At 40.5% G+C, this 25,898-nt stretch overlaps 1 protein-coding gene across 8 annotated transcripts in view; it reads left to right on the top strand.

The window, feature by feature from the left end:
- The window catches only part of myo9aa (myosin IXAa), a 297,586-nt gene that overhangs the window by 251,836 nt on the left and 19,852 nt on the right, over positions 1–25,898 (top strand). For 7 of the 8 annotated variants that reach the window (XM_055155019.1, XM_055155018.1, XM_055155017.1 and 4 more), the window contains 14 exons: positions 2,942–3,079; positions 4,902–4,941; positions 6,667–6,789; positions 8,290–8,370; positions 8,548–8,658; positions 13,732–13,854; positions 14,242–14,391; positions 15,293–15,636; positions 16,243–17,832; positions 18,703–18,802; positions 21,269–21,487; positions 23,806–23,903; positions 24,330–24,442; positions 25,236–25,465. In XM_055155019.1, coding sequence (XP_055010994.1) covers positions 2,942–3,079; positions 4,902–4,941; positions 6,667–6,789; positions 8,290–8,370; positions 8,548–8,658; positions 13,732–13,854; positions 14,242–14,391; positions 15,293–15,636; positions 16,243–17,832; positions 18,703–18,802; positions 21,269–21,487; positions 23,806–23,903; positions 24,330–24,442; positions 25,236–25,465 — 3,460 coding nt within the window. The remainder of the gene's footprint in view (positions 1–2,941; positions 3,080–4,901; positions 4,942–6,666; positions 6,790–8,289; positions 8,371–8,547; positions 8,659–13,731; positions 13,855–14,241; positions 14,392–15,292; positions 15,637–16,242; positions 17,833–18,702; positions 18,803–21,268; positions 21,488–23,805; positions 23,904–24,329; positions 24,443–25,235; positions 25,466–25,898) is intronic. The other variant, XM_055155021.1, reaches the window with a different exon arrangement.

Below are 25,898 nucleotides of genomic sequence, written 5' to 3'. Positions count from 1 at the left end.
TTATTATTTTGCCAAAAAAAAAAAAAGAAACATTTCATGGAATGGTGCCATCATCTCGATTTACCGGTCAGTCTTCGTTCCTCCCCTCACCTATGATGGTCATGAGCTCTGGGTAAGGCAAGGCAAGTTTATTTGTATAGCACAATTCGTACACAAAGTAATTCAAAGTGGGTAATGACCGAAAGGACGAGATCGTGGATACAAGTGGTCGAAATGAGCTTCCTCCGCAGGGTGGTTGGGTGCTTCCTTAGAGATAGGGCCAGGAGCTCAGTCACATGGGAGGAGCTCGAAGAGCCACTGCTCTTCCACGTCGAGAGGAGCCAGTTGAGGTGGCTCGGGCATCTGTTCCGGATGCCTCCTGGACCCCTCCCTCAGGAGGTGTTCTGGGCATGTCCCACCAGGAGGAGGCCCTGGGGAAGACCCAGGACATGCTAGAGGGACTATGTCTCTGGGCTGGCCTGGGAACACCTTGAGGAGGAGCTGGAGGACATGTCTGGGGTGAAGGAAGTCCCTGGGAGTCCCTACTTAGACTGCTGCCCACGCAGCCCGGCCCCGGATAAGAGGAAGAAAATGGATGGATGGATGGTCCCATCAGGGTTTGAAACCCAAAACCTCAATGCCGTGTTAGGAGGGCTGTACTCAAAATATCAATATTGTTACAGACTTCTAAGCAATGCAGCTAAAGATGCTGTATGGTGATACTTTTAAACTATGAGCATTCATTATAAATTGCAAATTCTACACTTAACTAATGTGTTAAAGGGACAGTTGAGAATTTTGGACATAGGGCCTCATTTCCTAATGAGCCAGAGTGTTGGAGACGTGTGGAGACACTTTTTGAAATATTCCATCCAGTCTTTGTATTTGCAGAAGTCACTGGTGCTAGACTAGTGCATGTCAATGGCCATAGTTATCCTGCCACTAAAAACAGTCTTACCCACTCCACAAAACACCCGAAACAAATCTGTTATTACACCAGACTGTCCATGTGAATGTCTGTGTTGATAGAATAATTTTAGAAGTAAAACCAACCTTACATTTGAAGGATTTCTGTCTGAGCAGCAGCAGCGATTTGTACTTCTTGATAAAAAGCTCAGCAGTGGCGGACTGATACATGAGAAAATAGTCCCTCAACATGCAACAATTCATGCGATGCAAGGTTAGTTTTTAGTGGCAGGATAACTTTGGCCATTGACATGCACTAGTCTAGCACCAGCGACATCTGCAAATACAAAGACTGGAGGGAATATTTTAAAAAGTGTCTCCACACGTCTCCAACACTCTGGCTCACTAGGAAATGAGGCCCTATGTCCAAAATTCCAAACTGTTTCTTTAAAGCTGAGTCTGCATAGCCAAAAAAGTGACTTATTCACGCAGGGTTAGTTTTCTGACCCCATGACGTCTGAGTTTTTGTGCACATTCGCATGCCAGTAAATGTGTCAGTTAACCACCTGTTGTTACAAAGTTTATCCCATAAATGGTGACTGATAAATACAACAAAACACAACAAGAACCTTTTTAATTCATCATGTTAAGACCATTCCGTGCTAATGCGTTTTTGGGCAAAAATAATAACACTCCCTTTTTTTAATATATGATTGTCCTTGGCCTGTCTTCTGCTGCTCTTCTCTGGGAGTTAAAAGTGTCATGTGCTCAGTCAGAGGTTATATAACTCTAACTTTGAACTCCCTGCAGTAGTATAGAATGTGTAAGCAGATGGAATGGTGCTGGCTGTAGGTTTAAGCTTAAGCCCTTCACTGCTCCTGTGGGTGAGATGTGCTCTGTGCAGACACTTGTACAGGAGTCAACTACACACGACGGCTCCTCTGGGTCTGCTTGTGCTGTCGAAGTGAAGGAGCACCTGCAACATTATGCTCTATGTCCTTTCTTAAACTTTGACTCACAGGCTATTCATCAGACGGTTTCACGTCGTAGAAACCGTCTGACCTCGCAGTGTTAGAATTCGTTCGCTCGACGGTAGACTGGTACTTTTTTTATTTAACCAATCGCTGCTATTTGGTCGTGACGTATGTAATGCGCCGCTAACGCTGATAACTGGTGTATTAAGCGTTTCCCAAATCCCCTAGGAAGGAGGACAATAACGTCTTTCCCCTTGATAAAATTCAACAAACATTCTATTTGTTTCAGCTTTAAATCCTCGATCTCGGGAATCGTTGCCAACACTGAATGCATGGCTCTTTGCTGATTGGCTGGTGCCTGGAATCACACTTCTGGGGTTCTTGTGGACCATCTAGTGCAGGGGTGTCAAACTTACCCAGACCTTTAATCTGGCCCTCGGCTGATTTTCTACTCAAATATTTTAATTATATTTTCTATTAGAATATTGGTAATTTTCTGTGGTGTTTATCACAGCAGCGTCTCCAGCTTCTCTGTACGTGGCCCCTCCCACCAGAGCAGCACAAATGAAGACTTGTCTCTTTCCAAATGCTCTTAAAGGACGATCGTTTTGACTGTTGACCGTGACACCCTCATCAGAAAAATGTCAACAATGAGAAAAGTGGAGCCGAGTGCAGGATTTTCAAAAAAAAATTTTACTTATTCCTATTTACATACAAGTTCATGTTTTTGTGTTGAAACTGCATTTTTCTTAAAGTTTCAGGTTGTTCATAATATTATAATGTTTTGTAAAAGAAAGAGTTCATCAATTAAAAAAGATTTCTGTAATAGATTTGTGTTTCTCTGCACAAATATTTTAATTTATTGCATCAAAGTAGGTTGGATACGGCCCCTGGACCAAAATGAGTTTGACACCTCGGGTCTAGTGTATTCTGATTCCTGACCTAGTCGCTGGAGAGAAATAAAATTGAGCAGAGGCACTAGGTGGCGCCAGTTGGCTAATTGTAACGGGGGTTGTAAGTGAAATTGTGCAAATAAACAAAAAGACACATCACTAACTCTCCCACTGTCTCTCTCCCTGCAGAGGCTCTCCAGCTCTGGGGTGGAACGGTCGTGTGGGGCGTCAGAGCCGTCTGTCATCGGGCAGCTCCACCGCTGAAGACGAGATCTTTGTCAACTCCACCAGCAGCAAACTCCTGGAGAGAGCCCACGACATCCTCATGTCAGTGTAACGCTCACCTCACAACCTCTGCATAAGACTTCACCAAAAAAACAAGATAATGTTTACACCAGATACACCAGATGTTTAATATGACTAATGATGACAAAGCTGATGGAGGAAGTGAAAAGAAATCATGAGAAATAGACTTTTGAAACCAGAAAAATCAAATGTTGAGCTTCTCAGAAAATGATCTATTCACAGTTTTCAGGTATAAAGACTCCCTCCTGATTTGAAGGATTTGGCATGGCAGCGCTCCTCCGTTGTTAGAGCAATAACTCAATTCAAATCCAAATGAGTGCTGAGCTAGGATTTAGTCTGCATTTTACATTTTCAAAATGAAAAGGAATCAAATCAGCAGTAGGGTGCACCGACACCATCTGCTATTTCAAAAACACTCTTCTGCCTGTATTAAAGATCCTATAATACGAAAATATTGACTACTGTGAGTGAACTTTGAGCTGTTATAATCAGTGTTGAGGAGTAACAGATTACATGTACTGGAGTTATGTAATCAGAGTACAAATTATGAGTAACTGTATTCAGTTACAGTTACTGTTTCAATGAGTGGTAATTGGATTACAGTTACTTTGCTGAAGTAAATGGATTACACAGCAGTATTTATATTTATTTGGGCTAAACCAGGACTAAACCAGGACTAAATCAGATCTAAACCAGGACTAATTCAGGTCTAAATCAGGTCTAAACCAGATCTAAACTAGGACTAAAAACAGGACTAAACAGAACCAAACCAGTTCTAAACCAGTTGTAAACCAGGTCTAAACCAGGACTAAATCAGGTCCTATATCAGGACTAAAAGCAGGACAAAACTAGGTCTAAACAAGGACTAAACCAGTTCTAAATCAGGTCTAAACCAGGACTAAATCAGGACTAAACCAGATATAAGCCAGGTCTAAACCAGGACTAAAACCAGGACTAAACTAGGTCTAAACCAGGACTAAACTAGGACTAAACCAGGACTAAACTAGGACTAAACCAGGACTAAACTAGGACTAAACCAGGACTAAACAATATGACACCAACAGTAGGTGGACATAATTTAAGGCAGCAGTGATCTCATATAAAAAGCATTTCTTCTATCAATAATATTTTTAATCTGGTTAAGGAAAGACTGGACTTTTTATTGTCTTTTAACAGACAAAACTTCTCATGTTAAGATCGTCTTTTCTACAGCAAACAAAAGTCTGTTCATGGAGACTTGGGCTCAACAGCCAATTTGAAGAGAACAAACATGAATTTTCAGGATGTGGTTGTTACATTCATGTAGTTTTAAAAAACATGACAATATCAAGTAATCCAAAGTAATCAGATTACGTTACTCACTTTAAGTAATTTAATGGATTACGTTACAAACTACATTTTGGGGTATGTAATCTGTAATCTGTAGGGGAATACATTTGAAAAGTCACCTTCCCAACACTGGTTATAATGTCATTCCTTCATCAAAATCATACCTGGAGGAAACAACTTTAACATGGATTAGAAAATGGTATCATTTTGTCCCTTTTAAAGAATGAAATAGGCATTTTTGGTGACAAATTTGAGAAACCCCTGCAATCCCTGGGTCTGTAGCAGCCCGCCGCCGTTTGTCAGTAGTCAGTACATACCTGCAGTGTGACCTGTGACTTCTGTAAACAAACCCTGACGTCCCCACAGGGATGAGTGTATCTCCGTTTTATTGGCAGTTTTATGACACATGCGGTTACAATGTCTTTAATTAAAGTCAGTCACTGCTAAGTCAACAGAAAGCACTCACCTGTTCACTCTGCTGGAATCACTCATGACGTATTCTCTTCATTCACAGGAGGAATAAAAACTACAAGCCCAAACCAGCTCTCCCCAAGGTACATGCACCGCTGCTTTTTCAGATTCTTCAATGTGCTGATGTCATTCTCTCAGATGGGGGCAGGAGACAGATTTCCCTAGAGACTGAATTACAAGTCTCTTTGCTTAAATGAATAGTTATGGTGCTTCCAATGTCTTTCTTTGTGGTTTTAATGTCTTTCTTATTGTGTAAAGCACTTTGAATTACTTTGTTTTGCCTTGTCATGGTGCAGCAGTAGCTAAAAAAGAGAGGGAACTACATAGACCATGATCCTTTGGTGTTGTCAGTGCAGACTACAAGAAGAAATAACTGTTATTAAATGCTTATAAATCTTAATTCTTCATATTACAACAGTAGCAGCGGCTTTTCAAGGCTTTTCTGAGGCTTTTGAAAGGAAAAAGTCATATATCACAATTTTGTAAAGCTCTACAAAATATCAAAATAAATATCAAACTATGAGATGCATATCGTAAAAATATTGCATTGACGGATTTGGATATCGTTACATCCCTAGACTTTAATCTGAGCTTGTTTTAACACAATCTGACCAGACAGAGTTGACTTGGTTGGATTTGTAATTCAGCAGAGTAGCCAAAAATTTTAACCAAGTAAGAGTAAAGTTACTTTTTTAAATAAAGTGGCCAGACGTCCCTATTGACCCAGGACAGTCCCAGTTTTGCGCCTGTGTCCTCTGTCCCAGCAGATTTATCCAAAACCATTCATTTGTACCAGTTTTATACAAGAAATGTCCCAGGTGTCCCTTTTTTGACCAATCCGATCCCTGCCAACAGTAAAGAGCGTCATAAATTGTCATTTGTTTAGGTAAAATACAAAAAAGCTGCTTAAAAATTACCAAAACACAAAGAAAATGTGACCGTACTGACTCACATATTAGTCATGAATGGTGTCTGCAGAACATTTTCCTTAATTACGCATTCGTTTCACAATTTTATTATTACCAGTGATCAAATAAGCAGGGATGTCCCAGTTTTGTTTTTTGTTTTTTGTTTTTATTCTGGTAACCTTACTTTAAAATAATATCACTCGAGTAGAAGTACAGAGTAGTGATTCAAGAAATGACTCGAGAGTAAAAACTCATGTAAAAGTAACTTAAGAGCAACATCTGATTTATTATTTAAAGTAGGCTACTTGGAAGGATAAAACATGAAATAATGCACAAAATCTGCAATTTTATTTTATATAGACACAAAAAATGAGACAAACTAAATCCTATTTTGTAGGAGTGACGCATGAAAATGTTCAAATCATTTCATATTGTCACATAAAGCTTTTGTCCCTTTAGATTTACTCAAAATGGGAAAAGCAGCCAAAAATTTTAGTCAAGTAAGAGTACTGTTGGAGTAAAAGTATGCTCCCAGAAAAGTACTCTGGAAGGTAGTTTAATCCAAGAGTTATTTAAGTAAATGTAACAGAGTCCTATCCACCTCAGATAACCACGAAAATGATTTGTGCTGTTAAACAAGTCTCTTAATTTCAGATTATCTTCAAACGTTTTTTGACAGTGTTTGCTAATGTATGCATTGTATCACCATGGTAACTGAACATTCCTCCATAGACAAACATGCAGAACATTTTTATTTGCCCCCATCTGTGTTAAATATGATTCCCTTATAGAACATTGTGGTATCATCTGAATCACAGCTGTACAGCCAAAGGGTGTTTATGCAGTTATTAATTAAAAGTAATTCTCAAACTAACCATGCTTTGCCTTCTCCCCCTGCAGCACTTACTAAATGTTAAGTCACTGAAGTACTTGAGCAACTTGACTCTTCACGACCGCATCACAAAGTCTCTGCTCCACCTCCACAAGAAGAAGAAGCCGCCCAGTATAAGTGCACAGTTTCAGGTGAGAGGCCAGAGAAGAGACGGCACCACACACCGCGTTAAAACAAATATGCACGCTTCTGAGGAAACAAGATGGGAACAATATCAAGGGAAAAGATTGTGGATGTGTGCAGAATCATTGAGCAAAGCATTAAACTCAACATAATCTGATAATAATGATTTGTAGACCTTTTAAATGGTTTTGAAGAACATGGAGACTGCACTGTTTGATGTGAGGAATCAGAGGGACCACGATCAGAAAGAAGTCAGATGATTGTAGCCGCTGTGAGCTGTCTGTGATGAGAGGTTTTATTCAAAATGATAGATGACCAATGAGCTCCTTGGTTTCACATGCATCACTGAAATAAACAAATGTGATTGGACAGTCTTGTTTAATTGTGGTTCTAGACATGACAGACTGACATCCCTCTGGATAAAACATACAGAGATCTGGACTTCCTCTTGACAAGGAAATAACTACATGCACTGACTAATTCAGCACTCCAGTCTTTCTGTGGCTCCATATGTCCTCGTTTTGCCTTTAAAAAAATCACAAATGATTAAAGCATAATAAGTGTTACATAAGAATAAATGCTGTCATGTCCTTCCAGAGAAATTGCTGGTTCATTTATTGTGGTGCTCCAAAAACAACCCAAAAGTAGGACATGAGTGAAGTCATGTCTCACAGCTCAAAGAAGTCCGCTTGTAATTCTGCTTTTATGATTTTAATGTTGTTTCTGGTTTTGTGGTATTTTACCAAAAGATTTAAACCCTGGTGTTGTGAGCAGATGTTACAGACAGTGTTCTGGCTTGGCTATAGAAGTGGTTTATTTCATCCAACTGTACAGTTTCTATATGAAGTACAAAGGACAGTGAACAGTTCAGTTGTTTTTAGGCTTAAATAAGCGTGTGTTTGACATTACAAGGCTGTAAAGTCGTCATAAACTGTTTCAATGTGAATGTTTTGAATACTCTCACCATGTAAATTGAACACACCCAAAGTGAGCCAGGCGTTCTCATGGCTGTGATGTGGTGCTGGAGGTGTGGATGAGTGTGGGGGCCCCTCTGGCAGGGCCCCAGCCGGGCCCCAGTGTGGATGACTTCACTTCCCACATCCTGTGCTTCGCTGATGGCTTTAATCTCTGAGAGGGAGGAGACTGGATTCCTCCTGCTGCACTATTGCACACACCAGCACATGTTTATCCCACACAGCTCCACACATGGGAACGCTGCTCTTCATTCAAACATGTTTAGTGTAGATAACTCGGACACTACAGTGTATTGCTCAATGGCCTTATTCACTTTTTATAAATCTGATGTTGTGACAGTGGCTTTGTGACAGAGTTTACTATTGTTTACATTCTTGATATATAAGAATATTATAAGAGTAGTTAGATGATAGTGAAAAAGCTGTATGCACATTAGGAGTTTCTGTGAGAATGAATCATTATTAGTGGGGAAGTTCCTGTATTAGACAGTCTGGTCTGAGTTGCTGATGTTTCTGCTTGTGTTTCTTCCACAGGCCTCCCTCAATAAGCTGATGGAGACTCTGGGTCAGTCTGAGCCTTATTTTGTCAAGTGCATCCGCTCCAACGCTGAGAAGGTACACTGTGCTCTCTGCAGACTGTGGACTGTTGGGGTTCAGTTTGTTCAAAGCATTTTTCTCTCTCTTGATGTTGAATCATTTCTAAAGCTGTTTATCATTCCTGAGTCTCCTTAACATGTGCCACCTGCCTCCTCTTGTTCCCCCTCTCCCACTCTCTCCTCTCTCCTCTCTCAGCTCCCCCTCCGCTTTAACGATAATCTGGTCCTGAGGCAGCTGAGGTACACGGGCATGCTGGAGACCGTGAGGATACGCCAGTCTGGATACCACTCCAAGTACAGCTACAAGGTACAGTCGGTCTGCTCATGCAACTCACGTTCACACAGTTTAACTACATTTAACTACCGTATTTTCCGGACTACAAGTCGCTCCAGAGTATAAGTCACACCAGCCAAAAAATGCACAATGAAGAAGAAAAACATATAAGTCGCACTTTTTGGGGAAATGTATTGTATAAAATCAGAGACCAGGAACCGACATTTCATCTTGAAAGGCAAGTTCTAGTAACAACAACAGAACAGAGAACAACAGACTGAATAGGTGTTAATATGTTAACGTAACATTACAACAGTTATTCAGATAATTATAGCATAAACAACAGAACATAAGTTTACCAAACTCTCCATCTCACTCCAAATCACTAAATCTATTGAATTCTTCATCGTCGGTATCACTTCTGCGTGACCTGCGGAGATAAACCAAAGATCCATGATGTAAACAACGCGCCGCTTCTTCTTCTGTGTAGCTGTCGTCAGACTCGGCATCAGTTCCAGAATTATTCGGGCCTTTCTGAATCCCGACAGGATGGTTTCAATTGTCATTGAAGTTCAGGCTTTGTTGATTCATCCAGTGACTTCCAGGAAAGTTGCACTGTAGACGTTCCCAGTTGCCGTGAAGCTGTGTTCTCCATCTCCGTTTCCATCAGTCCCTCACAAGTTTCTTGCTCACTCCAAAATTTCTTTCTGCTGCTCAATTACCGTTTTCGGCTGCAGATTTCACTACTTTTTCTACAGGAGACATGTGCAGTTGAGTGAAGTGACAGTGGTACAGGAGTAAAAGTAGTACTAGATACTGACACACGAGACTAGAGCCTCTTGGATGTCAGTCTGAAAATGTTAATATATAAATCACACTAGAGTATAAGTCGCAGAAAACACCCAAACCATGAAAAAAAGCGTGACTTGTAGTCCGAAAAATATGGTAATCATCAGTGGAGAAATCCTGAAAATGGCACTACACAAACCCTGCACAGAATCAAATATTCTACTTATGGTACATCCAGTGACTACTCACTTCACAAATACACAGTTAACCAGCTTAAATTTCAGAGTTTTCCAAAAGTCGTGACTAGTTTTTTAAAGGAAGGGGTGTTTTTTGTTTTTTTTTCGTCATTATAAACATACGTCATCCATGCATGTTTGAGTAATTTAGTGACCTCTTTCGGGCATTATTCATTTCCTCTTCATGTTTTGCTGTAACATTCTGTGTAAAATCAGGCCACAAGCCTAAGTCACCCATGCTCCCACTCCAAAATTCCCCATAGATTTATTTATTTATTTATAGGGACAGTGCATATTAATGAACATTTACAACACTGCAGTGTAAATGTGCCAGATTATAGGAAAAAAAACAATTTACATCTGTCGTCCCTCGGCAGGTAACACTACAAATTTAATAGAGAAAAAACAACAAAAACAAGGGACAGTTCTTAACTAAAAGGGTCCACAAGTCTTGTTTTTCCTTTAGCCGCTGTTTCAAGTGGGATTTGAAAGTGGCAGGTGTGGTTAAGAGTCTCTCTTATCGATAGTGGGAGACTGTTCCGAAATTTAGTGCCTCTGATTGAGACATACTTTGTTCAAATGTAGTACATCTGTGTGGGAGCTCACAGTTCCCCCGGGCTGTGGCCCTAGTTCCCATCCCACCGACAGTCTTTACTTTAATAAAATTCCGTAACGGAGGGGAGGGGGGGCAAGTCCATACAAAATTTATAGATAAACATTCATATTTAAAATAAACAAAATTACTAAAATTAAGCAGGCTGTACTTATCTAAAATAGTGCTGTGGTGAAATGAGAATGTTTTTTTTGTCCAGTATTTTTTTTAAAGTGATTCGACGGGTTTGAGTTTTGTGCCAGCAGCAAGTGACCGTGTGGTTCTTCAATCCTCTATATGAGACACACAGTGTTGGGGAGTAACAGATTACATGTACCGGAGTTACGTAATCAGAGTACAAATTATGAGTAACTGTATTCAGTTACAGTTACTGTTTCAGTGAGTGGTAATTGGATTACAGTTTCTTTGTTGAAATAAATAGATTACACAGAGGGATTTTGCTATTTTCACATTTTGGGCTATATCCCCAGGTCTAAACTAGATCTAAACCAGGTCTAAACCAGGACTAAACCAGGACTAAACCAGGTCTACACCAGGATTAAAACCAGGTCTATACCAGGTCTAAACCAGGACTAAACCAGGACTAAACCAGGTCTAAAACAGTGTCTCCTCGTCTTCTGTCAATAATATTTTTAATATGGTTAAGTAAAGTTTGGGCTTTTTATTTTTTTCTTTTAGCAGACAAAACATCTTATGTTGCGATATCTTAGTCTTTGCTTCTCTACAGCAAATCAAGTAATTCAAAGTATTCAGATTACGTTACTCACTTTAAGTAATTTAATGGATTCCGTTACAAACTACATTTTGGTGTATGTAATCTGTAATCTGTAGGAGAATACATTTTAAAAGTCACCTTCCCAACACTGGAGACAGAATCATGGAGTGTAAAAACATTTGCGCCGCATATAGATAAACATATAAAAAAACACTACACAAAACTGCAGCATTTTTCCAAACCTGATGCGACGTGCAGTAGTTTCATTAGCAGAGTTCACGCTGATTGTGTTGTGATAAAACTCTGAAAGGGAAGTGACTTGACTCATAATAAAAAAAGGCATCACGCTGATCTAAAAACATTAATACCACAGCGAAGTAAAACACCCCCTCTTTAAAATAGCCATGTGTGGTTATTGGTCATTATGGTTTAATATCTTTGTCTGCCTGGAGTCATGATTTCCTGACTAGATGAACAGCCCACACATCTGCTCTTACCAGAACCGGTGCTCAGGCGGCTTAGGTCAGCTCTCCCCGGTGATGAGACATATCTGTGGGATGGGGGTCAGCGTGCGGGACCCCTGCCGAGGAGCCCCGTCTTCTCAGAACAGAGCCGCTGTATTGTCCGGCTCCGTGGAACTCTCCCCCTCGCCGTAATAGCATAAACAGAGCGTGGTTTCCCAGTCCGCCCCCTGCAGCTTGGAGCGCACGGGGCTGGGAGAACGTTCAGATGAGGGAGGATTCCGTGTTTGTGTTCAGTTAGGAGTAGTAGATATGAACAGCAGGGGCCTTACCTAAAGTACCTCAAATATCCTGGAATAAACTTACTTAGACTTGGACTTGGACTTAGACAAACTTTACTGATCCACAAGGGAAACTATTTGGATGCAGTAGCTCATACATCACAATATATGATCATAACAAAAAGGAACAAATATAAATGGTAATAATAAATTCAAAATAAATAGCAAACATAACGAGAGTAGTGTCAAATAAGGCATAATTATATAAAGGTGTATAAGGCTGAGTTGTTTTACAGTTGTAGGGAGTATTATCTGTTACATAAGGTTGAGTTATTGTACATTTGTAGGGAGTATTATCTCTTAAATAATGGTGAGTTGTTGTACAGTTGTAGGGAGTATTATCTGTTACATAAGGGTGAGTTGTACAGTTGTAGGGAGTATTATCTCTGACATAAGGGTGAGTTGTTGTACAGTTGTAGGGAGTATTATCTGTTCCATAAGGGTGAGTTGTTGTACAGTTGTAGGGAGTATTATCTGTTACATGAGGTTGCGTTGTTGTGAAGTTGTAGGGAGTATTATCTGTTACATAAATTCGAGTTGTTGTACAGTTGTAGGGAGTATTATCTGTTACATAAGGGTAAGTTGTTGTACAGTTGTAGGGAGTATTATCTGTTACATGAGGTTGAGTTGTTGTACAGTTGTAGGGAGTATTATCTGTTACATAAAGGCAAGTTGTTGTACAATTGTAGGGAGTATTATCTGTTCCATCCTGTTTTTATTGACACACTATATGTGGAACCTGCTGCTATTCTAAGGCTTAGGAAGATAAAGTAAACCTTTATTTGTCCCACACAGTGTTACAACGCAAAGTTCAACAAGTATAATTATTAGAGGATTTACCAATAGGCAGACAATCTAATACAACACTGTACCAGCAGAGTAAAGCTGTAGATGTTGTGATGTAGTGATGTTGCTCTGGGACACTTTGTCACAGCTCTAACTCTAGATCAGTGTTTCTCTAACTTTTTTCTGGGGACCCATAGTTTAAAGGTGGATTTGACCATTATTGAATATTAACCCTCTCAGGCTCAAATTAATTTTAGTATCAGGAAAAATCTGATATTTGGCGGAAAATTATAATATGGGGTAGTAATATACAATCCTGACTTTTTTATCCTTTGTAAACAAAAAAAGTATTTTGCACTTCTGGCAGGCCGTTTGTGTGTAGCCGTTCTTGCACAGTCTGCATCGCCCACCTTTATCAGCACGGATGGGAGAAGAAAAAAACTCATAAAATATGGATGTGGAGTAAGTAGGTAATTGGAATTTAGCTGTTGCAAATCTGCAACACCTGCCTGGAGAGGGTTAATGAGGATAATTTATTGTTGACTGACTGGTTATGTCTCTGAACAATTAGTATTACTCAAGTTTAAACAATGAAAAACAGTCATTGAAGCAGCAATAAAAGGATCCATAAGTCGCCTATTTGTACATTAAATGTAGCCCATTTCTTTTTCCTTTCAACATTCAATTGAACCAACAATATTGGAAAAAATAGTCAATAAAATAATTACAAAATGATTAGAAATTATATAAAACATGTCTTAACATTTTAACATGTGTCAGAACTGTATATTACAGGCCTTACATGCAGACTGTGACAAGACGACCCCAAAAAAAATTCTTACAAGCCAGTCTTTGGGAAACAGTGCTCTAGATCCATGCTGTGGTTGTTTGTTTACCTTGTGAGCTTTAGACAACCGTCATCTCTTTTTAACATGAGATGGGTGGTCGCTAAAAAGGATGACCTGTAAACATGTTGATAGTTTTCACCCAGCTGATGGATCCAGAAGTGACATGACCCTGAACAAACCTATACGGCTACAATATCAAGATCTTATGACATCACTTTCAACTTCAACAGCAACCTTCAGTGGCTATTGTAGATCAGAGACTTCTATGTATCACTTTGTATTGGTGCCATTGTTCATACTGAGGTTTTCTCTTGTAGGACTTTGTGCAACATTTCCGTGTCCTGCTGCCTGAAGGAACCAGAGCCTCTAAAGAGTGTATCCAGCAGTGTCTTCAGCACCTGAGCCTGTCCAAGGACGGATACCAAGTGGGAAAAACTATGGTACGCTCATGTCATTGAATCATTTTGTGATTTTTACCAATGTAGTGTTGATAACAAAGTTGTGAAACAGTCTTATTTACTTACTTACTTACTCATATTTGACCACTGCATACTGTTTAATGTTTAGACAGTAGAAATCAGGTCCAGCGCCTTTTAAAATGACATCAACATGACCCACGTTCTCCGTGAGCTCTTTAATGAAAGTGCAGTAGTTGGTATGAGTGAGTCACACTGTGGTCTGCGTTTGTGTTTATATCATTAGAGGACCATAGCTCACATTCTTGTAGGACAGCCCTGTGCCCTGTAGACGTGATGTGACTCAGTGCGTAGTGCGGAGGTGCGCTCTGGTGCTGATGTCCAGGTCCTCATGTCCTTCTCTTCCCTCAGGTGTTCTTCCGTGAGGCTGAGAAGCAGAAGCTCCAGGCCCTGCTCCACAGTGAGGTGCTCCGGCTCATCGTCAGCCTGCAGCGGCGCTTCAGAGCTCACCTGGAGAGGAAACACTTCTGCAGGATGAGAGAGGCCGCTGTCTGTATACAGGTACAGTCAAAGAGTTTATTCAAAGATCCGATATTACGCAAAATTGACTCCTGTGAGGTTTTAACAATGTTAGCATGTTACCTTGTCATAAGCATACTCACAGTTGTGTTTAGTTTTACTTTATTAACACATATTTGAGTAAATCTGCGTTATTGGGCCATCTCCAAAGCTCAACATGCTCTGTTCCACCTTGTGATGTCATGAAGCAAGAGTTTTCAAGTTAACAGTTATTTCTAGTCTAAATTGATCAGCATGACACGGCAATGCACTAGAATATCCATAAATTGTTACTCTTTCTAAAAATATTCTTGTTTTACCTTTAGTTCAGTTGCGATTGCCACAGAGTCTATAATGTTTACAGAGAAACAAAGACGTTCAGACAATAGCTCTATCTTCACTGTTTTGCCAATTATTGAAATGATTCTAGTGATTGTGTATGGAGTTTGAAAGCACGGCAGAGAACTTACTCTATTGCAACTTCATAACATCACAAGGTGGAACATAAATACAGGGTTACTCAAACGTGATCAGTTGCATTTTCAGTTTGAGAGAAGAACTCAGCCTAAATGTGCAGGGTTTGTGTGTCAAAATGTGTGAATGAAACAACATTAAAGCATAGATAAAACATTGGTAGTGTGCATGTTCTCTGATTTATAAAAAATTATAATATGTCTAAGGAGAAAAACAGGCGGTTGACCCTGTAAAGTGCACCAAAATAATTGTGAGTTTGTTTAAAAATAATAATACATTGTGTCACTTTGAAAACTGGAGGATTATAATTTCAAATGTTTCACTGTTATCCAAAAACTACATTCTTATGTTGGCTTGTCATTCATGGACCAACATAAATGAACAAAATGTTAACAACTAACTGACTGCTGTTTTGTGTTTCCTTTGTCAGAAATGGTGGCGAGTGTACCGGCCCTCAGAGGAGGAGGAGGAGGAGGAGGAAGAGGTGGAGACAGAGGATGAAGAGGCTTTGGACCTGGCTGCGTATGAGAGCGCTGCAGTGTGTCTACAGGCCCACTGGAGGGGCTATCGTGCCCGGCAGAGGCTGAAGCTCTGGAGGGAGTCTGTGCTGGTGCTGCAGAGGGCCTGGAGGCTGTGGGTCCAGAGGCGCTGTTCAGCTGCTGTGGTCATCCAGTCGGCCTGGAGAACTCACCAGGCCAGACAGAGCTACCTCCAGCTCTGCAGCTCTGTGCTGCAGCTACAGGCTCTGTGCAGGGGGCTGCTCGCAAGGAAAAGGTACACGACTACACCTGCTTTTCAGTCCTGTCTTTGTATCTCACTCATCACTCTGGGGGTGATGTGCCTGTATGCCTATGGAGGAATGTTCAGCAGTTACCATGGTGTCACAATGCACACATTAGCAAATACAAAAGTTTGTTGTATTTCCAGCTCAGTCACTTCTTTATGGGCAGATTATGTTAAAACAAAGTTGAGATTGTAAACAGCATCACACTCCCGGGGAATGTTGATGACATGAGCTGCAAAGTTTCAATAGAAGAATGTGTTCAATTATTTAGTCAGCAGTATTTGACTGTTGGTGTTCAATACCAATATTTTTACTGCCCCATTCTCTGTGTGCCCTTTTGGTACAGACCCATGAGTCAAAATGGAAATGGAAGAGCATTATGCTCTTGTGGGCCTCGCTGTGGATTGTAAAAGCTCATATCAGCAAATACCGTTATCAGCCCATCCCTAGTCACCAATGGAGATCTGTAGAGATGTTTGTGTTTTTTCCTCTTTATTTAAACAAGAAATTCAGTCCTTAACCCCACAGGGAACCTCTTAGTACATGTTTCAGTGGACTTGTAATAGAAAGTGCTGTTGTTCTTGTGTATTTTTCAGATTTGAAGGCTTAAAGGCACAGAGGCTAAAGGAGCTAGAGGAGGAGAGACTCCGTGAACTACAGAATGGAGAAGTGAGGGTTTCCCCAGAGGATGACGGGACGCCTGAAACCATCCCAGGTCTGGACCTCAGCACTTGGGAGGCCTCCATCAAACAGCAGGAGGAGACTGCTAAGGTGTCCAAGCTCCAGTGTGAAGAAGCAGAGGCGTCACTGCCCTCTGTGCTGCGGGAGAGAGCGCGCACTGTGGACGAGCCCAGCCAGAAGACCACCCGAGCCAAGAGGGAGAGCCGCAGGATGAGAGAGCTGGAACAGGCCAAGTTCAGTCTGGAGCTGCTCAAAGTGCGGGCCAACACCGGAGGGCCCTCGTCCCCGTCTGAAGAGCGCCGGTGGTCCCTGGAGTTCGTCCCATCCGCCTCTCCTCCTCTGCGCTCTCCTCAGGGCACCCCCGACAGTCAGAGCTCCAAGGGCAGCTTTGAGCTGCTCAGTATGGAGGAGGTGCCCCCTAAAGCTGTGGCAGAAATCACAGACACTGAAGATCTGTGCTCTCCTGTGCATTCTGTCTCACAGGAACCAGAGCCCAGTGTAGAGACTGTGTCCAGCAGCCCAAAGCCTGACAGACCCACCTCAGAAGATAAAGCTCCAGAGACAGAACCCACTCCTCTTTCACATCCGCCCAAAATCGAAAACTACCTCCCAACATTTTACGTCCCTGAAGGCAGCGCTACACAGCAACCTGTGACTGAGCCTCAACCGCACACACAAACATCTACCACCACCACCACCACTAGCACCACTCCTGCCAAAGCTCTCAAAGAAAGGCGGGAGTCCAGCCGCAGACCGGTGGTGGTGGTCATTAGCATGCAAAAAGAGTCTCCGCTAAGTGAAGAGCTAACAGACATGGTCCGTCCCCCAGTGGAGCTGCGGGACACTGCAGCTCAGACAGGAGAGCTGACGCCCTCTCCCCTTAACGCGAGCCCCGTCCCCCGCACAGACCAGGCCATCATCGACAAACTGGTGAAGCTGAACATGGAGAAAGAAGAGAGGCAGAGGAACCAGCAACAGCAGAACGAAAAGGAGATGATGGAGCAGATCAGAAAGCAGAAAGAGGTGCTGGAGCGACAGAGGCAGTTCTTCGCTCAGTCTGGGAAGGACATTTTAGAGAAGCAGAAAGAAGAAGCTTTCCAGAAGATCCAGCAGAGCAGACAGGAGGCCCCAGACACCTCAGGGGCCCGGAGACCCAGCAGGCCCAACTCACTGTACATAGAAAAAGCCAGCGGTCCTACCCCCCGAGCCCGCACCGAGTCTGACTCCACTCCCCCCTCAATGCACTCTCCCCCCGCTGTAGACATCCAGGGAGTCACCCCGCAGCCACAGCTACCCCCACAGAGAGGGTCCAGTCCCAGGCACAAGGACAGCAAAGGGACCCCCGAAGGATGGGTCCCCAAACTCAAGCTGGAGTCCAGAGAGGGAGGGGTCAAAGGTAAAAGCGTGCCCAAGAAGCAGCCGGTCCAGCAGGGCACCGCGGTCAGCCTCAGCGACAAGAGCAGCAACATCTTCTTTTCGCCCAAAGACAAAGTCACCTTTACAAAGTGAGTGTGCTGCTTCCATCCTTTATACTCTATGGACCAAAGTGACCCACATATCACGTAGACGAGCTATTTGGGACATTGAAATAAAGCCACAGTACCTGATTTTGACTGTCTGAAAAACGTCAAAAACAGAACTAGTTCATTTGAAACAGTTTGCAGTGCTCCAAACTTACTCCGAGCACCCACATTATTCACCAGGATGAGTTTATAAGCGTTTCTCACAACAAAAGCCAGTCTGAGTTTTGCTGTGACGGTAAAGCTGACAACAAATAGCATGCTAACTTGTACTTCCCGATTAGTAGTAGTAGTTTTATTTGGTGTTTTTGCAGCACTACAAAACAAAACAAAACATAGACTGCAACCTCTTGGATCATGACTGAAAGGGTTTAGGCTGAAGTAAAAAGTACTTCTAATGCCAAACCCGTTTAAACAATGACAGAATTCCAAGAAAGAAAAGCAGAGTATGAACAGCAAGTTTGCATTTACAATTACACTTGTGAGTTACTGTAAATATACGAGACAAAATATGAATTAAAACAAACAAAATTTAATGCAGAATTAATTAATTCCAGAGCTGTATATCCTTCAAAACATAACGCTTTGTACGTTATACTTTTTTTTCCTTTTTTTTTTTAAGGCTTCTACAGTGTTAGACTTTTTTTTTTAAATCATCACTTTTTTGTACAATAAAGATGCAGACACACACAGCAGACTTATTTTGACCTCTACATCTGCTTATACAGTATATCTGTTCTGGGGCAAGACCCATTTTACTCAGTTACATAATGTATAGGAAAAAATTGGGGACAGAAAACTAAAATTTTAAAAAGTATCTTACCGTTTTTAACTTATTTCTGACGTATGCTGCAGGTTTGAAGGGGATGCCGTCTCCAAAGGGGCCCCGGCTGGTCCGAAAGAGGGAGCTCCACCCACCTCCAAGTCTTCGTCTAAAACCTCCAAATCTCGAGATGTAAGCGGCGCCTGTGTTTGTTTGTGAGCATGTGCTGATGTGCGTGAAGGTTCCAGAGTGACGTGTGCTGAGAATGATGGGATGAAGTACTACTGACCTACAGTACATGCACCGCTGCTCCTGACCAGTGCTCATTTTGACATTCTCATTTAGTTAGTCCTTTCACTAAAATGATTTGTAGTTTCAGTCAAGATTTAGTCAGTTCTGTTTAGTTTTAGTCTAGTTTAGTTTAACTTGACTGACTGAAAGGATAATTTAGTTGACTAAATCCATTATAGCTGTAGTCATGCTCCTCAGACGTGGTTTGTTATGGTCTGGTTTGCGGAAAGTAGAAATTGGATCTAGTCTAGACCCATCCATTTCATTCAGTTTAGGTTTTACAATTCAACAAAAATATAAATACTATATATGGAAAGTATTTGTTTTATCAGATTTTGAGTTTTATATTGAATTGAATTTCTTTCACTTTTAATTTTTTTAAGACAGGACAGAGACTTTAGGTTTAGGAATGTCTGTTCTCTTCTGCAGTTTGTTATTAGGTCTATTCTGACCAGTCACATTGGTTTTTACAAATTCAGATTCACTCTCTTAGGATTTATAGCTTAAGACATTGCATCTTGGATCTTTGCTGCAAAAATGTTTACTGATTTTTACACTTTGAATTTAGACTGTTGAATTTGAGCGCTGGAAAATACTAATCCATCTCGAAAAAATTGAATAACATGAAAAAGTTCAATGTTTTTTGTGACACATTTCAGAAAGTCAAACCCACATATTACCATATATAGAGCAGTGTTTCCCATTTTTTTTAGGGGCACCCATATTTTAAAAGTCACAAACCTTTGCAACCCAAGTCAATAGACATTATTCATAAATCACAAAATAAAGGTGGATTTGAGCATTATTGAAAATTAAAAACTGAGTGATTGTGTCTCTCTGAACAATTCGTGTGACTCAAGTTTTAAACAATGAAAAACATTGAAGCAGCAATAAAAGGATCCAAAAGGCCCTTATTTGGACATTAAATGTAGAACATTTCTTTTTCTTTTCAACATTCAATTGAACTAGAAATATTGGAACAAAAGAGTCATTAAAATAATGACAAACAGATTAGAAATTATACAAACATGTCTAGTGAGATAGGTGGGCCTGTCTGTGTTTTTGTAGCGTGTTTCAGTCCAGGTGCAGGAAAAAAGTGCAGCAGCAGATCAGACAGTCAGACAGTTCAGTCTGTTTCTGTGCTTTGTTTTCATTTTTGTGAGCATAGATGTGTCATGTGTCAGAATCATATTTCGCAGACCTACATGCACATCGTGACAAAAAGACCCCAAAAATATCTCCTGCAACCCACCTGAGGGCAGCGACCCAGTCTTTGGGATCGACTGAAGTTTTGAAGCATTTATTGCTTGACATTTTGATAATTATGGTTTACAGATAATAAAAACCCAAAATTTGGGGATATAAAAGCTTGAAAGCTTCACTCTGTGTGTCACAAGTCTATATAATATATAGGTTTCTGAAATGACTCACAAAAAATATTGAACTGTTTCGTGATATTCAATTTTTTTTAGATGGATGAGTATTTTCCAGCCCTGAGATTCAACAGTCTAAATTCAGGCTGTAAAAATCAGTGAACAATTTTACAACAAAGATCCCAGATGCCAGGGCTTAAGCTATAAATAAGAGAGTTGATCTAACTTAGTAAGAACCAAGAAATGCAGTACAGAACCTCTAATGTATCATGTGCTGAATATTTAAGAGGATTTTTTTTTTTAACACACTGAAAATGTATATAGCAATTTAAATTAAATAATTAATTTAGTTTTCCAGAGTTAAAAAAATCATAAAGAGAAATTCAGCGTTAGACTTGGTCAAATTTGATTGATTCACAAGGGAAATTATTTGGACACAGGAGCTCACACACCACAATATATGTTAATAACAAAGAGTAACAAATATAAATTATAATAAATTCTAAATAAGTAACAAAAAAGAGTCAAATAAGACATAAATATATAAATGTAAATGCACAAAATAAAATAGAAAGATAAGTAATAAAATATAAAATTTCAGCTTTATACAAGAGGTCATAGAAAGTGCAACAATGACATGATTGACAGGACATAGGGTTATAAGGCCGAGTTGTAGGGAGTATTATCTGTTACATAAAGGTGAGTTGTTGTACAGTTGTAGGGAGTATTATAGTTTGAATGTGGTCCTGTATCTCTCACCGTTTGAGCGAAGCTGTAGGAGCATGTTGGAGAATTCAAAAATTCTAAATCTGATGAAAGTTGTAATTTTATCCTTTTTGATTAATTTTCATTTAATTTCAGTCAGATTTTATTTTTATTTTCTTTTGGAGCTTGACAAAAACTGTGAGAAACTCTTAGGATTAGTCGAGTGAACTCTTGTGGCGAGCTGGCTCTCCCATCACCCTGACACACTGTGACTTGTGATGAACTCCAGGTGGGCAGAGCGGGCCCAAAAAAGAAAGCGCGAATGGCCCGGACGCGCTCTGACTTCCTGACCCGCGCGCCCGTCCTGTCAGTGGGCGGAGACTCAGACGACGACGACGACAGCCCCCTGAGCCCCCGCCATTTCACCCTCCCCCTGCCCAAAGCCAGCGCGAGCCCCGCCCCTGACCACCCAGAGGCAGAGGGGGCGTGTTTCAGTGACTCGGACATGGTAACAGCGCCACCTGGCCACGCAACTGTGCACCGCGCCTCCACCTAACCCTCTCCGCCAATGCAGCAATGCGATTGAACTAACCCTAAGAGCAGAGGAGACATCGGGGAAGCCCTGTCTGAAGTCTTCTGGCAGGAGCTTTTCTCGGATGTTTTCTTTAGACTGATGGACTAACATAATGACTGAATCTGCTTTCCGACTAACTGATTTTCTCCGATTAATTTTTGCATGTTCTACCAATTAGCATTTCTTGTGATTGACTTTTTGAATCAGATGTTGTTTCTGTCACCAAGGCTGTTTATCCAGCACCTTCTTATTATTACAGTTACACAATATAATCATTATGACTTTATTCTGACAAGCAGCATTTTATTCTGTTCCTCCTGGTTATTTTATGATGACGCACTTACAGTACAGGTTACAGTTTAAAAAAGCTTCAAATAGAAGGACTGCTCGGTAATCACAGTTGAATTAAAATCACAATTTGAGTTGGTGCAGCAGAGCAGTGATCGCCCACTCCCTGGTTCTGGAAGTACATTTTCCCCTTCAGTTTTCCCCATAGACTTTTCCGAAAAAGATTTATATTAAAAGTCTGCAAGCTGTGAGTTGTTGTACAGTTATAGGGAGTATTATTTGTTACATAAAAGTGCGTTGTTGGACAGTTGTAGGGAGTATTATCTGTGACATAATGGTGAGTTGTTGTACAGTTGTAGGTATTATCTGTTACAAAAGGGTGAGTTGTTGCACAGTTGTAGGGAGTATTATCTGTTACATAAGGATGAGTTGTTGCACAGTTGTAGGGAGTATTATCTGTTCCATAAGGGTGAGTTGTTGTACAGTTGTAGGGAGTATTATCTGTTACACAAGGGTGAGTTGTTGTACAATTGTAGGGAGTATTATCTGTTACATAAGGATGAGTTGTTGGACAGTTGTAGGGAGTATTATCTGTGACATAAGGATGAGTTGTTGCACAGTTGTAGGGAGTATTGTCAGTTACAAAAGGGTGAGTTGTTGCACAGTTGTAGGGAGTATTATCTGTTCCATAAAGGTGAGTTGTTGCACAGTTGTAGGGAGTATTATCTGTCACATAATGGTGAGTTGTTGTACAGTTGTAGGGAGTATTATTTGTTACATAAGGATGAGTTGTTGCAGAGTTGTAGGGAGTATTATCAGTTACAAAAGGGTGAGTTGTTGTACAGTTGTAGGGAGTATTATCTGTCACATAATGGTGAGTTGTTGTACAGTTGTAGGGAGTATTATCTGTGACTTTAGGTGAGTTGTTGTATCATACAGCTGTATCATTTTATTTATCAAAACTTTTTGCAGAATCTTGCGTTTTAAATGTGCTTTTTGGTCTTAAAACAGCTGTGTTATGGATGTTAGTTTGTACGTAGCTCACAGGCCTCCACAATTCCTTTGAGCTGTTAATATTTGAATTTTTGGAAAAGTCATTGGGAAGAATGAACGGGAAATTGACATCCGGGGCTGGAGCAAGCCGTCACTGTTCTGTCCTTTCTTTACAGAATAGAGCGTTGTTTTAGTCTCCTCAAAAGTTAGTGGTGTTCAAAATCAAATCTCAAATGAAATCATGAATATTTGTCAGAACAATCAGCAATTATCAGACAAAATGAAACCGTATGCAGCCCAGTTAAAGACTCCTGTGAGCTTTAAGTCACGTTAGAATGTTGTTACCTCCTCAAAAACACACCCGCAGTTGTGTTTTGTTTCATTTACACGTTTGAGTAACTCTTTATTATTAGTCTGTTTACATCTCCAAAGCTAAAAATGCTCAGTTTCACCTTGTGATGTCATGTAGTGGTAGTTTTGAAGTTAACAGCTATTCTAGTGAAGGTGTGTGAAGTTTAAAAACACAGTGGAGCTCTTCCTGTATTACCACATGACATTACAAAGATGAACAGAGTGTTTTCAGTTTGAGAGAAAAACTCAACGTAAATATGAAGGACTTGTGTGTTAAAAACGTTTGTGAATGAAACAAAACACAAATCCAGGCCTGTTTTTGATGAGGAAACAACATTATAACATGGATCAGAAAATAGAATAATCTGAGTCCTTTAAATAGTCTTTATATTCAAACTGAATATTTTCCAAACTGACATGTTATTGTAGAGACAAGCTTATTAGAACCAAGCCTATAGCACCATCTAGTGGAAGGAAAGGAGTGTAGCAGAAAAAGGCCCATGGGTGGGGTTCTAAGATGATCTCATTGATTTCAGAACGCTAAATTCTTCATCCTGTTTTTAAATTCTGTATCTGTAAATATCCGTGTGTTTAACGTTGCATGTATTCTATTGTTTCAGCCCCCTAGTGGTGAAGAGAAGAAAAAGATGCACAAAGCCATGTCCTCGGGAGATCTGGGAAAAGTGGAAAGCATCCGGAAGAACTCCCAGGATGGAAGGTCTTTAACAATCTTCAGTTTTTTATTACATGTTTCATATTTTAAAGAACGGGTATTAAGCAAAAATCATTGGGCCTCATTCATGAAACAAATGTGTTCTTAGGCCTTCTTATGAACATTTTTGGCATTCATAAAACTTTTTCCTAACTGAAAATGTTCTTCTGAAAGAACAAATCCTATAAACAGTCAGGAGCACTTGTAAGAACAAAAATTCTACTGTTTTAAAATATTATTACTCTGATATTGCAACAAAAAATTCAACTTCCCCCATGACTGTAAGTTATATAATTTCTTAAATTATTTCCTATAATGACTTTGTGATCCAATAACATGATCTAAATATGTTATGTGTAGTTAATAGTGCATACAAGTATTTGACTGAGCTGCAGACATTGTACTGATGTGTGACTTTGCTGGTGTGGACAGGGTGCGTAAGATGCGTTTCTGGGGCAAATCCAGAAGAAGAGAAGAGAAGCTGATCAGTGGAGCCGACTCTCTGGAGCTGGACTCTACAGACGCTGCAGTGCTCCTGGGAGAGGGTGAGAACGACACTAAACAACACATGTGCATCTACGAGTATATGTTTCATTACGTAAAACCAATTTCAGTTTTGATTTGACCAAATCAACAATAAATGAAGGACATAATAGACTTTTAGAGATGGACTGATGGACTGATGCACAACATTCATACTAAGGCCAGGTGGGTGAGGTGTCTTGCCCAAGGACGCAACAACAAAACTTGGTCAGATTTCGATCGATCTTCCAACCTTTGGGTTAGTAGACGAGTGCTCTAACCAAGCCTAACTAAGCCCCATCCCACTGACTAAATATCAAATATGAACAGTGTTTTTAAAGGTACAGTATCACTCTGTAAATGGTCAGCGTCATGATTCCGTGGAAAGTCTGTATCACGTATATAATGTTTTTTGCAATAATGTGGAAAATTACAGTTAAAGCAACAACATTTCCATGGAAACAAACAGGAGGGAATCCTCATCTAGGCCAGTCTGAGTCAGGTTTATGGAGATGAAAGCCGAGCACAGTGAGAAAGCATGTGTTTCTAGGCTCTTTTTCAGTACTATAAAACCATGCTTTTATTTGACTTTATTATTTTTGGTTAAAAACTTGCACACTGACGCTTTAACTACCAATGAGAAGCCAAAAGTGCACTCTTGTAGTATTATCTTACGGTTAAACTGTTTTAACTCACAATATAATAATACAGTATCATATTAAATCTACTTACTCCTAAGCAAAGTAGAGGTTTGAGTGTGTAGTTTAACACAAAACTGTAAAACCTTCTAAAGCTGCTGTGTTTGTCCTTTTGCAGGTCAAGAGAACATGTCCCCTCCCCTCAGCCCCAGTGGCACTCTGGAGCGGGGGAGCAGGGACCTAAAGGAGAACAAGGAGCCCAAGGAGCCCTCCCCCAAAGTCAAGAGGAGACGCAGCGTGAAGATCAGCAGTGTGGCTCTGGAGCCCGCCCAGTGGCAGAACGACGCACTGCACATCCTGTCCTGCTCCAACGACTACCGCAGCATGAACGACTTCCTCATGAAGAAGGTACAGCTGTGGTTTATACTCAGTGTTGGGAAGGTTACTTTTAAAATGTAATCACCTACAGATTACAGATTACATACCCCAAAATGTAGTTTGTAACAGAATCCATTAAATTACTTAAAATGAGTAATGTAATCTGAATACTTTGGATTACTTGGTTTGCTGTAGAGAAGCAAAGACTTTGATATCTTCACATAAGTCTGTTAAAAGACAATCAAAAAATAAAAATATTATTGATAGAAGAGGAGGAGCCACGGTCCACGCAGCATGGTTTAGTCCTGTTAAATCCTGTTTTAGACCTGCTTTAGTCTTGGTTTAGACCTGGTTTGGATCTGGGTTTAGACCTGGATTAGACCTGGATTAGTGTCCAGCAATGAGTGGAATTACCAAGGAAAAAAAAAAAAAAAGGAAGTACCCCGAAATGTGAAAACAGGAA

This window comes from Boleophthalmus pectinirostris, unplaced genomic scaffold (assembly GCF_026225935.1).
Source record: "Boleophthalmus pectinirostris isolate CB_2022bp ecotype Guang Dong unplaced genomic scaffold, ASM2622593v1 HiC_scaffold_19, whole genome shotgun sequence".
Lineage (NCBI taxonomy): Eukaryota > Metazoa > Chordata > Actinopteri > Gobiiformes > Gobiidae > Boleophthalmus > Boleophthalmus pectinirostris.
This window is presented reverse-complemented; position numbering and strand designations above follow the sequence as displayed.